This window comes from Lynx canadensis, chromosome C1, assembly GCF_007474595.2.
Source record: "Lynx canadensis isolate LIC74 chromosome C1, mLynCan4.pri.v2, whole genome shotgun sequence".
Lineage (NCBI taxonomy): Eukaryota > Metazoa > Chordata > Mammalia > Carnivora > Felidae > Lynx > Lynx canadensis.
Genome location: NC_044310.1, coordinates 191,114,702 through 191,130,712, shown reverse-complemented (window position 1 = coordinate 191,130,712; position 16,011 = coordinate 191,114,702). Strand labels below are relative to the sequence as shown.

The window sequence follows — 16,011 nt, the reverse complement described above, 5'->3', positions numbered from 1 at the left end:
CTAATAAGCCAGAGCCTCTGCCCAGAGAATCTCACCATCTGGCGGGGGAGACAAAAATGCAACCAGGCACTTACAACACGAAGCATTCAGGTTTCTAAACGGGAATGCAGTTAGGAGTGCGGCGGAACTCGGGATAGCTTGCAACCTCCAGGGCGACTGCAGGCGGCACACAGAGGCCCCTCTGCTCTGTGGTCTTCAATCCTCCCTCATTCCACCCTCCCGGGTTCTTTCCGCAAACTAGCACATGTCCTCTGGCAAGCCGAGCGAGCAGTTGGCTGCCTCACCAGCCATCTGTTGCTGCTTCTCGTCTGGGGAGGAGCAGGTTAATGCTTTGGCTGGTTCTCAGTCACCTCTTCCACAGTGTGTCTACTCCTACCCAAGCCTCAGCCACAGCTGTGCAGACCCATCTGTGCCTCAGTCTTTTGCTCTGTGGGGCAGAGATAATAGAACTCCGCTCCTGGAGCCACTGGGAGAGAAACTACTCATTTGGGAGTCTTTCTGGTCGGCTGGCCACTGAGTGCAAACAGCAATCCTCCCCTTCCCACGTTCACCCTGGGACAGGTCTGGCAGGATTTTCCCCTCTCCTTGGAGTGCGAGAGGGCTGGGCAGTCTCCTTCCCGTGTGTGTGTGTGTGTGTGTGTGTGTGTGTGTGTGTGTGTGTAGAGGTTGGTTCGTGTTGATTTCCCTGGCTTCTGTGTCCCTTTGTCAGCCTACCTGATAGCAATCTAAACTAAAATGGAGAGAAGAAACATTTGTTGGGAAGATTTTGGCAATATAAAAGGCAATAGGAGGAACAAAGAACCAAGTCTGGATGTGGAGATAGGCACGTTTTGAATAACAAATAAGAGTGTCATTCAGTTGCCATGGCAATGTGAGAAACACAATGAAAACAGCAGTGCTTAACCACGTTCCCTAATGATGAATGGGCACGGCCCTTTGAAATCCTGAAATACACATCACAAAGATTCCCTCGGATCTCTGCACCCACCTCCTGTCACCACCCTACCTGATACTCCATGTCATAGCTGGGCAAGATGATGCGCCCGTTTTTCCACTCGTTGCCCTGGTCCTCGCGGATAACCCAGAGGAGCTTGCTCTCCTGGCTGGCTTCGCGCACCACCTGCAGCGCCACCCCGCGGCCGCCCGTGGCTTGGTACTGGAACTCCATGCACACGGGGCTCCGGGGCAGGTGCACGGGAGGGCTGATGAGCCGCGCGTACTGGCCCTCTCTCCGGCCATCGCTCTGCAGCCGCAAGAAATTCCTGTCATCTGGGGGAAACAAACCCAGAGGTTCTTGGTAAACGCTTGGGAAAGAGACCAGTTTGCGGCTGTGGCCCCTCCTGGGGAAGCTGGGACCAGAGTTTAGGTGTCTTGTCGATTCATGCCTTTGTCCTCCAGGCCCCGTGTTTCTTTCTCAAGGTGCTTTCGGGGCTTGGCTGAGACGCCGCTTCCTTTTGAAGCCCCTTCTGGAGGCTCTATGTCAGGTTGGTCCTTCCTGCCTATTTCTCTGCGTCACCTTCTTTGCGCTTCTTTTACATACAGCACTCGGGGCGGTTGGCCTTGTGTCTTGGCTGGTGGCATCTGCTCTAAGTCTCATCTTCCTGAATTCTAAGATGCCAGGCCCATGTCTGATTCACCAGTGGCTTACCCAAAGGGCCAGTGCAGCCCAATGAACTACATTATAAGGGGCTGAGGTGGCTGCTAGGCTGGAAGATGATTCTAGCAGGTGGTTTATGCTTGAAGCCTTTGTCATCTCGGCTGGGCACTGTCCAAATGGAAGACATTGAAAACCGTCTGTCTCCACCAGGGCTACTAGACGGTGCCCGGACTCTAGGGAGTATTAGGAAGCCCGGTGTCAACTTCAAGCACAAGAAGTGATGCATGGCGGCTGCACAGGGATGAGTCAGGGACTCGACCCCCTACTCCCTTCCCTGTTCGGCTTGGGGAGGCCAGAGGTGGCCTTTTTCAGAGAGCCTGGCAAACAGAGCTCCAGCGAGAACAGGCACTGTCATTATCACTAATAAAGGCTATGTGTTTAATAAAGAAGATATGCATGATGGGAAATTAAGGTTTCGCCCGCGCAAATGTTTGGGGAAAGGGCCTTTCGGCGGATTAGTTTTCAACTACATCAGACACCGTGCAGAAGACTAAGTTCTTGTCACCATTTGCAGACCTCACGCCCTGCAGATACAGGTGTGGGGGCCTGTATCTGCAAACCCACCTGGCACAGAAGCATTCTGGCCACTTGCACAGAAAACAGGCTGCGATTTGAGGAGACAGGCTCACTGCCTCCTTTTGGCCCTGAAACATCTTACGCTGAACACTTCTGCAAGATGGCAAGGGCACTCTCACACCACACAGCCAGCACCCCAGACACTTCAGGATCATGTTAATCTGAGACATGTGAACCCAGCTTTCCTATTCACCAGAGACTGTGAATATCCCAGGCTTGTCAGCAGGGGACAGGAGAGGACTCCAGAGCCTTGTATCAACAGGTTAGTCTCTGGACCGCTGGTTTGCTGTTACTACTCCTGCTGACATCGCGACTCTAGCAAGAATGAGCCTGTGACAGTCTTCTTATCCATGGCCCCAAACCAGCTCCTTCATTTGCCTCCCTAGCCATCTCCCTTCCTCCTTCCTGGCTCCCCTAAGTCCCCTCCAGTTAGATTCTCTGGGATTATTGCTCCAGAAGCTACCCTCCCCAGGGAAGTCAAATCAGACCAGTTTAGGATGCATAGTTGGGATTCCAGTTTGTCTCCTTAACCATCCAGAACCATGTCTGTCTAATACCCTCACAACATGAGACTTCTGCAAGGTCAAAGTCAGCGCAGATGGCTAGGCAGCTGCCTACACCAGAGAATTTTAAAGCTGGTGTTCTGCCAAGGGAGGAGACATGGGCACTGCAAGCAGACACTCAAAGACCTTCCAAACCTAAGCTTCTCCGATCGGATCTCATTACGACCGCTATTAATGATAACAATTACAAGTCATACCTGCAGAATGCTTTGTGGATTCCAAAGCACGTCACATGCATTATTTCATCTAACCCCATGCTAGATACTTGTGAGCCAGATCTTCTTAATCTCGCTTCGGACAGGATGATGCAAATGAGGCTCAGGAAGGTTCAAGTGACGTGTCCAAAGTAGGGGGTAGCAGAGCTGGACCTGACGTTAGGTTTTCCACCTGCTTGTGGTAGGTTCTTCCCTTCAGCTGAGCCCCAGGTACCTGCCCCGAGGCTGGGCAAACAGGCACGCTCTATTCAAGGCGGACTGGCTTCCCCACCCTGCACCCTGCTCCTGGACCTCCTTAGTGTCCCCCCCTCACTCCCCTAACACCCCACTTTTGCTAGTTCTCCTAACTCTTCTGGCACATTTCAACGAATGCTGCTTTTCTCTCCACAACTTGAGCGTTTGCTGACTGTACCACTAACCTTATCTTGTTTTTATTTTTTTATTATTTACTTATTACATTTTTTTTAATGTTTGTCTTGTGGGGGGGGAAGGGCATAAAGAGGGAGACACAGAATCGGAAGCAGGCTCCAGGCTCTGAGCTGGCAGCACAGAGCCCGACATGGGGCTCGAACCTACAAACCTCGAGATCATGACTTGAACTGAAGTTGGAAGCTTAACCGACTGAGCCCCCCAAGTGCCCCCGTTACCTTGTTTTTAAAAAGACTTGAGGCCATTATTCATGCATTTCAGCAGGGAACCGCCCACTAGCTTGTGCTGTAATTTAACTGATTCATGTGTGTCTTTCTCATCGCTCCGGCGAGATGATTAAGTCCCGGTCTTACACATATGAGGGTTAATACTGCTCCTTCTCCCTGACATACATATGCCACTACTCAAGAAAAGTTTGCTCCCATGGATGAATGACAAGCACAGATAAAGAATGATACGAGTCTCTATATTCTCACAAGAGAAACAAGAAAATCCCACAGACCCAGACAACGTCTTCACAATTCCCTCCCACTCTCCCGAGCCAACAGCCCCTTTCAAAGGTGAGGTGCACTGACAATAATGGGATGACCTGTGGACACACCCTGGAGCCACCTGCGAGAAGCCCTCAAACGCTGCCATGCTCCAGTAATTTCCAAGCCCTGACTGTTTCTACCTCATATATAAAGAAAACCAGATTTCAGAGACTTATTATTCAGCCTTCTTCCTTCACAGTTTCACAAATAAGACCCACTTGCTGCTTGAAAATTGCTTGGCAGAAATACTGTCACTTGTGTGAATTTACATTCTTAAGCAGCAGGGGATTCATAGCATAATGGTTAGAATTTAGTAAGTAAAATGTGTGTGGAGGTGGAAAGAGCCGTGCTGGCTGGATTTTATCTGGGTCTGTTCTATTTACCCATCCTGTTGTTAAAACTTCAGGCACAATCAAGCCAAAGGTCTCACAGACTGCCGCACCCGGGACCGGGACCGGAGCTAGCCCCCTCCTCCCCTCCTCCCCCCCCCCACCCCCTCTCCCTCCACAATAAGACGATAATCGCTTCACATGATTTAAAGGACCATTGGAAGACCAGGGAGTTAATGCTGGTGGCGTGCTAAGCACGAGCAGCTGAAGGATCATAATTCAGCGCTGACATCTAAGCTAATCCACTAGTTTGCAGAATCTCAAGACAAGCAGGCCTCTGAATTTCACTTAGTTAAATCATTTGTGCCCCACTTGTCTGTTAAGTGCTGTGAGCTTGAGGGAAGAAAGATGATATGTAAATTTAAGGAATTAGCAGTAGACATCAGTCAGAGGGACGCGGAGCTGCAAAACGTCCCTGCCTGTCACTGAGAGAGGGCTGATTAGAAGCAGGACATCACGGAGGAATAGCTCAGACCAGGAAGAGCCCAGGGAGGGGATAGGAAATGCAGGGGCAAGAGAACTGACGTTCCCTGGGCACCTACTGTGTGCCAGATGGTGCAGCGGAAGCCTTGTCTGCCTTTTCTTATGTGGTCTTCCCTGTGCTGTCTAGGTCTGTGAAACAAGTATTGTTTCCTCCATTTTCACCAGAAAGGAAACGGAAGCTCAGAGAATTGAAGTGATGTGTCCGAGACCACTGCTGGAGAGTGAAGTACTACATGAGCCCCGACTGAAGTGAGTAGAATTGCCAGGGCATGGCCTCTCATCTGGCTTGGAATCCTGGTCTAATGCTCACTAGTCTTTCAAAGCCTCAGTCTCCCCATCTGTAAAATGGATATAATAACAGCATTACTGGATAGGGGTGTGAGGAGGAGGAAATGGAACAAGCCATGCAAATGCCTTGCACAGTAACAGGGATATAGTAAGTGCTCAATAAATGTTAGGATCTTTGTCTCACGACACATACTGCCTGCTATACTTGCCCCCCATTTTTTTTTCTTAAGAAAGAAAAAGGGTCACAAGAGCACCAATAACCTGGAAAGACCACTCCTAGACTCACAAGGAAGTATGGTTTGGCCCGAGGGCAGTGAAGATGCTCTCTGGATTGGCTGATCCATCCAACCCCGGCAACCAGCCAGCTCCTACTTGTGCATCATGTGCTGTTTACCGATGTCTTTCCTGTCAAGATATAGTAGATGAAATAAAGTACTACATGATTCTGGAATGAGAGTGGGACCTCAAGAGACGGTTTAGATTGGGTCAGCCTGGCTGCCCAGAGGAACCATGCTGTAAACATCCCTAGAACAGCTGTCCACCCTCTGCTTGAAATTCTCCAGAGAAGGAGATTCCATAGGCCACGTCGGCAATGTGTTTTCTGGGTCACAACCCTAACTGTCAGGGACTTCTTAAATTCAGTTTTAGGTTTTCCTGCTGTCATTGAGACACATGTCCCCCTTCGATCCCTGATGGAGCACGGCCAATTTCTGTCCTCTAACTTGGAAACATTTTCACCCGTGAAGAATTCAGACCCCTAGTGTTCGCTTTCTCGGGAAACTCAATCCTTGCCTCTTTACATGTCCACTTTCCAAGCCTTTACTTGTGGTGGTAGGTCTATACCAACCCTCCTCTAAGCTAAGTGCTTCAGCGCTTTTAAGCCACGGCACCCATATATATGTTCTTCTAGAACATTCTAACTTATGGCCTGCCACTGACAAACACGGAGGAAGTTTTAAGCACACAGTGGCTGTTGATGACTGGATAGAGCAAGGGCTTGGCATGGTATGGGTGGGCCACTTTAGCGATTTACTTGGACTTCAAGGAAGAGCCCTGTGGATTGTAAAGAGGTCCCCAAACATGACAACTGACCAGCTAAGGACCAGCTCTGCCTCCTGGAGGCCGTCTTCTTGTTCTTGTAGCTGATGGCAGTGCTGTCGGCAATGGATAGCTTCCAACAAAAAGACAATGGAAAGGAAATATGTTCACTCGCTGAAAGAGAGTGAAGAAATAATGTCCCAGAGACCCAATCCCTCTCCTCCTGGACCTGACATATTTGGGAGGCATTTTGCTAGGTTCTTGACTCAAAACATCTGTTGTTGTCCGCGATACAGGGGAAAATAATCACACGGGAATGAACAACAGGAGTTCAAAAGGGCAGAGAGGAAGTGCAGAGGACAGGGCCATTCAGGCATTTTAACCTGCTGCTGTCTCTCGAAAGGGTCTCCTGACGTTTCACCTGGCGATTTATGGCCGCATCTGGCTTCAGCTGCATAAGTGCTGGGTGAACATGTGACTGACTGTGTTTGGCCCGGCAGCAATGGTATCGGTTGTGTCCACACCTTACCAAACCCTGAAGTAAGTCGCCAGTCTGATCCTCCTGGCTATGGCAAAGCCAAACACACCATCTGTCCAACACACACATCTCCTGGCTAGCATCTTGCCCTCTTACCAGAACAACCATCTGAAAGAATATTTAGTGCTGCAGGAGATGTAATCTCTCTGTATAGGTCATGCTTAAAACATGAGTCAGCCCCTCAGCTGGCCTCCCAAGGTCCGTCTATCTCTGCTAAGGTCCTCAAATTAACAGCCAGTTAAGGGAAACATTGACTTTGCATGAACTCAGCAGGGTATCTTCAAGGTTTACAATTGACCATTTTGTGGACATTTGGGGTTTTAGGTCTGGTCTTTGCAGGAGTCTTCTTAGAGCTGGGTTTTTGTTTGTGTGTTTTTTAGTGTGTCAGCTTTCATGAAGGCTTTTCAATTGAGGCAGTCTTGTTATCATTCTGCCCTTCATTATCAATCTGCACACTGCTGCGGAACTCAACCAATCAGGACTTTCAGAAAAAAAAGGAATAACAGCTTCTCTTTACTGCTGTCTGTTCTATAAAGTCAGAGATACTTTCCTTCCTGTTTTTCTTAAAGAAGCACCGCTATGCTTTCCTTTTCCAGTTGAAGTTATTCCTTGAATATTGGCTTTCTTTCAGCCAAGTTCTTCCTGGTCTTTAATTATCCATTGCAGTCTAAGCCTGAGAAGGTCCTGTGTCTGTATTTGCAGTGGCTGTGCCCCAGCCGAGCCCCATCGACCTTTTTTTGAAGGCAACTCAAGGTAATGCCAATGCAGCTTCTGGATTCTTTGCTACCATCGGTCCCACCTACCGGGGAGGTCTTTTGAGTTCAGGGAGAGTTGCTTTTTAATTCAGAGTCACTATTAGTTCCCTGTCAAATATCAAGCCCATCATGGGCAAGTTCACTCATCAATTCTTTCCCATAATTTCTCCGCAACCATCTACTCCCCCACACTTAATCTTCTCGTGTACATGTTCCCCAGGGAACCATAGTTCTGGTCCTCTGCTCTCATGGAGTTTATAAATGGCCCAATCTGCATCAACACAGCCCCATGATACGTTAACAACTTTACCCCTGACATTTGATGGAATAGCTACCATTAATAAAATTTGAATATTTCAGAACACTGTATTCCTTATTCTGTCTTGAGCTTACTTTTGAATCCAGAGTAAAGGTTCTGTTTTCTCAATCCAATAAACATATAAATGTGAGGCAGTCAAAGCTCTGTCTTACCATAATCGTGTACTGGTACAAATAGGCATGGCCTGTTTTCTTCCTCCCTCCCTCTCTTCCTTCCTTCCTCCCTCTCTCCCTCCCTCCCTCCCTTCCTTCCTCCCTCCCTCCCTCTCTCCTCCTTCCTTCCTTCCTTCCTTCCTTCCTTCCTTCCCTCCTTTCCTTTCCTTCCTTCCCTCCCTCCTTCCCTTTCCTTCCTTCCTTTCCCTTCCCTTTCCTTGATTTTGCATACGCTCCACACCCAATAGAGCACCTGAACCCACAACCCTGAGACCAAGAGTCTCATGCTCTACCAACTGAGCCAGCCAGGCTCTCCTGTATATTTTCATTATATCACTTCCATGATTTGAAGCTATTGAAATAAAGAAATACTGTAACCATACTTCATGAGGTCAACAAATGCATAGAAGAACACACATTTAGGGAGACCAGACACTTAATACTTAAGGATTCTGAAGCTAACATGGTACCCTCTTTCTCTAGTCTTCTTGTCCCATTCCTGACAATAATGGTGATAATAGTAATAATAACAACTATTATTACTATTATCGGCATTCCTTAGTATTTACTTTTTTTGGTCCAATGAAATAATTCCCACACTATCTAATGCTACGCTATCTGCTTGCTTTCTCTACTATGGTTGTTCACTGAGGTCGAATGGCCCAGTGACAAAAATAGCTGCCACTGGACACTCTCACTAAGGGACCGTAGAGAAGCCACATCCACCTAATTACTTGCTTCTTGGTTTAGAATGTGATCGGTTCCCCTCATGGGGAAGCAGGGTCAGCAAGGACCCCAGAGGTTACACATACGTCGATGCCAAAAGATGCCTGAGCTGTCTAACCAAGACAATTCTGTGACGATGGCCACGTTTTACATCTGTGCTGTTCAGTATATCATGGCCACCAGGGCCCTGAAATGAGGAACTGAAATTTCAGCTGTATATAACTGTAATTAACTAAAGTGGAAATAGCTACTTGCAGCTCTAGACACGTGAGCTCACCATATCGTCTCAGAGTTTTTACCTTCTTCCTTAAAGACCTGATCATTCTCGACACTGGGTTGATGATCATCGCACTTGAGAATGTCTGTAGAAACTACTACAGCTCCCACTAGGGAAGGCATTTTCTGTGTCGTAGCTACACAGAAAAGACAAAGTGGCTTCTCAGAGGACATCGGACCGGTTCCTCTGCAACCACCAGGGGTCACTGGATTCGGGACAGGGTTCCCCAGGGGCTGGTGTGAGCACAGCCCAGGCTTCCAAGCCACAAGCAAAGATCTCAAAGAAGCAATTCTGAGTGGCTTCAAAGATCATCTTGAAAAACAAAAACAGTGGCATGAAACCAGTGGGTGTCTTGTCAGCCTTAAGCAACTATTACCACTGGCCAAAAGAACAGAACTAATTGCTGACTTAAAAGGAAAAGAAAAAAAAAAAGGCAAAACAAAACTTGAGAAAAGAACTAATTCAGAAAATATCTAAGGAATGTAAATAGTTTCCACAGACACTTCTAATCAAACAGGCTGCATGTGATATTTCAACATGGCTATTTCTTCTTCCTTTTCTCTCTCCTTGTCTATCCTAATGCCCCCTCTATACTTGATGGAGACGCCTCCTTTCTTACATGCAATTACTTTTGTTTATCTACCCAATAAGCGGGTAAAACATTTGGCACACTTCTCCTAAAGAGCATCTCCTCTTTGTGGAGTGGCGAAGTGTGGGGGACACAGGGCTTTTGGGTTTGACTGGGAAGGTCCAGCATTTGCCCTGTCCCTGGTCAGCACAGCTGTTTCCTCTCTCCCAACTGCTCCCCTCGGGGCCCCATTTTTTTCTTTTTTTGAAGAAAGGACCACCCTGAACAGAAAGGGCTTTCTATCCTTCCCTGCTTAAAGCCCCATATCGAGTTTTGTAAGGAGAAGGAAAATGGGAAACACAGCAGACGACTTTTAAAATCATCAGAGGATAGAAAGAAGGGTTCTGAAAAGAATGTCACGGTTTTGTTTTCTGGAGACAGGTTACGAGTGCCACTTTTTCAAACTTCAGGGGTTCCTCTGGAAGAGGGAAATAATTATTTTCCTTCTCAATATCTTAAGGGAAAAACAACATTAGATCTAGCAGTTCCTTATGGCCCTAATTTTCTTTCTGTCCCCATCCATCCAGCCAACGGTTGGAATTCTGCCCGCGCTTTGCGAGCTTGCTCTGAAAAGCCCTCCCAAACTGCAGGGTGGAATGAATCAACTGGAATGAGGACAAGAACTAGAATTTCCAACCAGTAGCCAGGGCAGTGGAGGGGGCACTCAGGTGAGGGTGAGACCCGCAGCAGGGGGAGGAGGCCAAGGTGAACGGGCAGAGGGACAGAAGGACAGAGGTCAAGGCCAGGCTCAAATGGAGAGTAACTGAAGCTCTCCCAGAAGTGGCACTTGCTAATTGGTGGCCTTGTGGCCTGGACAGGGCTGGCCTCAGACATTCTTAGAGAAAGTCTGCTCAGAAGACGGCAAGGGAGGAGGCCAAATTTTTAGGGAGAATCTGAAGAGGGATGTTGAGTAAGAGCCAGTAAATCTCCCCATGCTGTGCCATCTACATCCGTTCTTTCAGGGCGCCCCTGCCCAGCTGCCCCCTTGTACACACCTCACACGATGTGCGTGCACACGCACGGCACTCATGCATACGAACCACAAACACACTCAAATGCAAACACACACACATTCGCATGCAAACACACGTGTATACATAGTCACAAACACCTACGCATAAATCGCATGACATTTGCACACACACACACAAAACCCACAAACACCCTGAGAGAGAAACACATATGCAAACACATACATACTGACATCACCCACAAGTACACACTATGCGTGCATACACTCATGCATACCCCACAAACCTTCCTTATGTTGGGATGAAAAGTGGAGGTTGGGAAAAACAACCAATTAATTGGGCCAAGTCTCAAAGGAGAGGAAATGAAATGAAAAATCCAGGCTGGGTTATAAAAATAAGTATTTTTTTTTTCCAGCGTGCAGGAGGCTCATTATACTAATTAAACATTATTGCAGTGAACGAGAGGGGGGGGTGATTAAGGCTGGGATGAGGGTGAGTACTCTCTCCCGTTGCCCGAGGCCGTGGTGATCTTCAGGTATTAATCTCTCCAAGCACTCAAATGCTGAAGAGACAAACACTTGAAATATGAAAATGTTTTTCTCCAGAGCAGACACTGTGACCCTCCAGGAAAGCAAGTGCAGGCTGTGTTGGGAGGCCGGCCCGCAGAGCTCTCCTGGCGTCTGTCCCACTGCTGTCCCCTGGGGGACAGGGGACGCGACCAGTCCTTGGGGTTGACGGGCTGCAGAGCAGCTCTGGGGAGCCCTGTAGAAGGCGAGGCCCCTTCCTCCCTTTATTCTCTAGTCAGGCAACATTTGATGTACTAATTTCCAGAATTAACCCCTTTCCTCTCAAAAGCTTATGGGGCCCCGAGGTCCAGGCCAGGGGTGCAGAAAAAATGGAAACTGAACAAGCGGTGTGCGGGAGCCAACGTGTGCTGGCTTGCGAGAGCAGACTGTTACAATTTCCAGAATTTTGCAAGGCAGGTGGTAAACACAGTCATTATTAAAAATTAAATTACATAAAGTTACCATTAAATAAATTATATTGAAAATGAAAGGCCATACATTCTCAAGACTCAACGCTTCCTAATGATTTTAATACCTTTTATCAGTATCAATGCTCCTGACGTCATTCATATCTATTCTAGCCGTCTGATGGCGAAAAACGATGTCGTGTAGTTACTGTGCTTCCCAGCCCTGCCCCGATCATGTCCTGTTGGCAGCTCAGCCACAGGAGGCGTCTTTATGCCCCCGAAAGTTGCACACATTACAAAGCAGGGTTTTTCTTTTTCCTCAGAGTTGGTGGTGAAACCCTGACCCGAACGCCACTGTAAAAGCACGCTGCGGTGCAGAGGGTAGACGACCCTTGATTCTATGGGCTTCTAGGAGGGCTACAGGCAAGCCCTCTCTGGCCACCGTGCCAAGAGGGGCTGCCAAAACCTGGCTCTGAAAGAGCGGCTGGACGATAGTTCAAGGACAGGCGTCAACACGCTCCTGGAGGCTGAGCGCCAGGCCACTCTACTAGACCCCCTGGGTGTGGCAGCATTTCGGACCCTCAGCTTGGTTTGCTGCTGAAGCGATGATACCCTCGGAGAAGTATCAGCCAGGCTTGAGGCCAGGGTTTCCTAAGGAGGCATTTTAGGAACAACAGGCGGCTTGGTGTTGACAAGAGGCTCTGCCGTGTCAGCCGTGAGCGCTGGCTATGGAGACACGGAGGCACTGACTCATCCCGTCTCCTAAAACCTCCCAACTGCTCTTTCTTTCTTCCTTTCCTTTCTTTTCTCTTGGCCTCTCTTGCTCCCTCTCAGCTTCCAGGCTGCACTGTAATCACAAGACGGGGCTAGAAACCGCCAGCCAGCTATGGTGTAGGGTGACGTTGCAAGCAAGGACTGTGGTGGTTTGTGGGCGCAGAGCAGAGGATTGCTCTGTGGTGGGGAGTTACGAAGCTTGCCGGGGAACCTGGGGCTGGGAGACGTGGAGCAGGCTCCCCTTACCTCCTTCACCGCTGAGTCTCTAGCCGGCTTACCTGGAAACGTCCGGTCGTGTGGGCTGGAGCTGCTGGCCCAGGTACTCCTGAGCCACTTGGCATGGTCGTACATCCAACCGCAGGGCTCCTCGGGGAAATCAAAGTTGCAATTGAATCCTGAAGGGAGCTGCAGATCTTTGTCTGAAAGTGGGGGGAAAATAACCCAAAGAAGGCAAATGAAATGGGTTCGGACAACAGCCACAGTGGTGCCATTGAAAGGGCTGGCAAGGCCTAAGCGGAGGGCAGAGAAAGAAGCGGCTCCCTTTGCTTATTCATTTAACTCATCTTGGCGATCGTTGGCTTTCGGGTCAGCCTTTGGTCTCATCCTTCCCAGGCATGAAAGCCAAGTCTGCCAGTGGTTCCCAGAGTAAGCAATTATAAATGAGGCCACCAAATGGCTTCGGGCTCTAATCAGGCTCTTCTGTCCACCTCAGAGAGCAGACAAATGTGAAAATTGCTGTTCCCTAAGTGCCAATGAAGAATGTCTCCCCGGTGCCTCAGTGGAAGGCTGGTTCCTGCCAACCTGGCTCTCAGAAGTGACGGGGCAGCCCATTAACATCCAGAGAGGCTGAAATGCCGGGGAGGTGCTGGCCAGGGCGGAGAAAGTGGGCTCAGAAACAAGGAAGTCTTTCACCTCCTGTGATAGGTCTTTTGTTCCAGAACACAGGGTCAGCCCGGCATCCCCGTGGGGTGCCAAGGCCAGGTAGGTGATTTGGCGTGTTAGGGCAGAACGAGGGGGCCAGACCAGCCGGCTGCCTAGCTCAGCACTGACCGGCAGAAAACATAATTCCGCACGGCACTGAGAGCCTGCAGGCCAAGATCCCAGGGCACTAGGGAATGCTTTCCTCGTGGACATGTCCAAAGTGACCGTGCCGTGGCCTGTCCCGTCTGCTTCGTTGTTCACCTGTCTAAGCTCCCACTCAGCTCTAAAAGCCTAGTGTAAGCTGGTGCCAGATGCGTGATTGAGCGGGGGCGGGTGTGGAGGTGGGGGAGAGAGGAAACGGGAATCCAAATGTGGAGGCTTGCCGGCGGCCGTGGCCGTAGAGACAGCGGAAAAGTGCTGGCTGATGCTAGCAGCGGGGAGGAAGCAGGGTCTTTGGCCTTCTCACTTCCCTTCTCAGGGTTCCCAGAGAGGAATTTCCGCGGGGAAGGCCTCGAATGCAGGTTAGGAAGTCTAAAGGGAACAACAGATGGGTGGGAACAAATTGCCCACACCATGGGGGCGAGGAAGGCCCACCTCTGAGGGGAAGGGACTGCCACCAGGCTCCCGTTGGGCCGCCCCTTCCCAAGACACAATACTACACACGTTTGCCTGCCCTCAGCCAAAGTCAGCTTGACTTGAGAGGAAACACATGGAGTCTATTACAGAAGCATCAACCTGTGGCTTGGAAAAGTCAGCCCTTAGCCCTCACCCCCCTTCTCCCAACAATTTCTGAATTTCTATTTTTCCGTTAAAAAATATGGAGTAATTCAATATACCATAATTCCTCTCTAATGTTTACACGCATACTGTAGCTCAGGAACCAAATTCCACAAAAAGACCTTTTGCAAACAAAAAAAAAAAAAAAAAAAAAAAGAAAAGAAAAAGAAAAAGAAAAGAAAGAGAGAAAAGGGAGGAACCATCAAAGAAAGCTAAAATGAAACAAACCACTATCAACGGGAAAATTATACGAAACTGCTGAAAGTCTGCGGCAGAACTCTGACATTTCCCTTTGGATTGCCACTTGGATAGAGCCCCGTCCTCCTGCCCTCCACCAAAGCTAACTCTGCTAATCCCATGCTGTATATTAACTCCCTGTGCATTCCACTGTGAGCTCTCCAACTATCTGAAACACGCCTCGGAAGATTCTCCGAGTCTCTTTCTCCTCTTCACACAACAAAAACAAGTTCATTAAAATGTCAGAATCCTGTATTCAACTAACCCTGACCAAGAGCGTCCCCGCGCCCACACGATATACAAAAGCACATTCCTAAAAGCATATGCGTTAAATTATCATTTTTCAGTCACACAACTTCAGCATTTATTTTTGGCTTCCCGCCCATTCTGCTTTGCAGTCACTGTCTGGAGCCGTCCACTCCATCAGGGCGACCGCTCACACCGCAGTGGCCGGTGTGATGGCCTCGGCAGGTTGTGCCATCCACCTACTGGGTGGGGGCTACATTGTGTGCCTCTGCCACTCCCCAAGTCCCTCCACTGGTCTTCCCTCATCTCATTTAATGAAGGTTTAATAGTGATCAGTAATGTACTGTAAATGGAGGCTGGCAAGCATTACATTCTAGCCAGAAACGCCAGGTGTTCCGAAATTTGTGGTTTGTTGGGAATGTCCTCACACTCGGTAAGGTGATGTTCTTTTGGGCTCTGCCAATTAGTGTTTTTATGTCACTCGGATGTGTTTACAAGATGAGAAAGGAGGTGACGCAGGGTGCCCAGGTGAAGACGCTGATCCGGAACCAGGAGGCCCTGTGATCTGAAGGAAGGGTTGAGGTGCCTTTGCCCATTCCTGCCTCTGTCACTGACCTGGGCTCACCCCATGGAGGATGGGATGTGCCATTTGATGGAGCCATGGTTATTACGCTTTCTCAGTCGGCAGTGTGCAAAGACACAGCGAAATTCGGTCGAGGAGTGGTTAACTGCTGTGTTAACCTGACCGCTGTGCTCCACAGACCGAGTCAGCCAGACGACCGTCAGATCTTCACCTGACTGGACGGTGGAGTCACAGCTCAGTAGCAAAAGGCCAAGGATTCTAAGGCCAAGTGAAGGCTGGAAAGGGAGCCTTCTCAAAGCAGGGGTGGGGGGTCCTCCCTGGATGGACTCTTACGTCAGCTGATGACCACTGGGTTCCCACATATAGGCTGCACCGCTTGTTCCAATATCTGAGTGTTTCCAGAGCGATTGTAAATGGCCTCTGACCTCACACACCTCCCTGACCTCTGACCATGGGACACCCAGGTCCCTGCCCCAGCCACAGACCAGCGGCCTCTGACTGTTAGCACCTTGCCATCCTGGATGAACCATGACTCTGATCCCAATTCTCACCGTCTTCGAAGCTGCAGTTCTCCCCACACTCCGTGACCTCTTCATCGATGGGATATGGGGTGGTGGTCTCTTCACTCTTCACGGTGGGTCCCAGTGTCTCTACTGTGGGCTTCGAGTCTGCGTAATGGCAAAGAAAGGGGAATGAACACTGTGTATGGCAGTCTGCATTGAAACCCAGCAGGAGGAAGATGCCCCAAACTAAGTTTCCTTTTTATGTATTTATTTTTATTTTTTGAGAGAGAGAGAGAGAGAGAGAGAGAGAGAGAGAGAGAGCGCGCATATGAACACGCTGGGGCAGGGCAGAGGGAGAGAAAGAGAAAGAGGGAGGGAGGAAGAGAGAGAGATAACCTTAAGCAGGCTCCATGCCCAGCGAGGAGGCCAATGTGGGGCTCCATCTCAAGACCCTGGGATC

General features: G+C 49.2%; 1 protein-coding gene across 4 annotated transcripts in view; it reads right to left on the bottom strand.

The window, feature by feature from the left end:
- Positions 1-16,011, bottom strand: part of NRP2 (neuropilin 2) — a 117,023-nt gene that overhangs the window by 32,912 nt on the left and 68,100 nt on the right. For all 4 annotated transcript variants that reach the window (XM_030328334.1, XM_030328335.1, XM_030328336.1 and 1 more), the window contains exons 11-13: positions 15,600-15,716; positions 12,563-12,703; positions 1,007-1,269 (exon numbers count right to left, since the gene is read on the bottom strand). In XM_030328334.1, the coding sequence (XP_030184194.1) occupies positions 1,007-1,269; positions 12,563-12,703; positions 15,600-15,716 (521 nt within the window). The remainder of the gene's footprint in view (positions 1-1,006; positions 1,270-12,562; positions 12,704-15,599; positions 15,717-16,011) is intronic.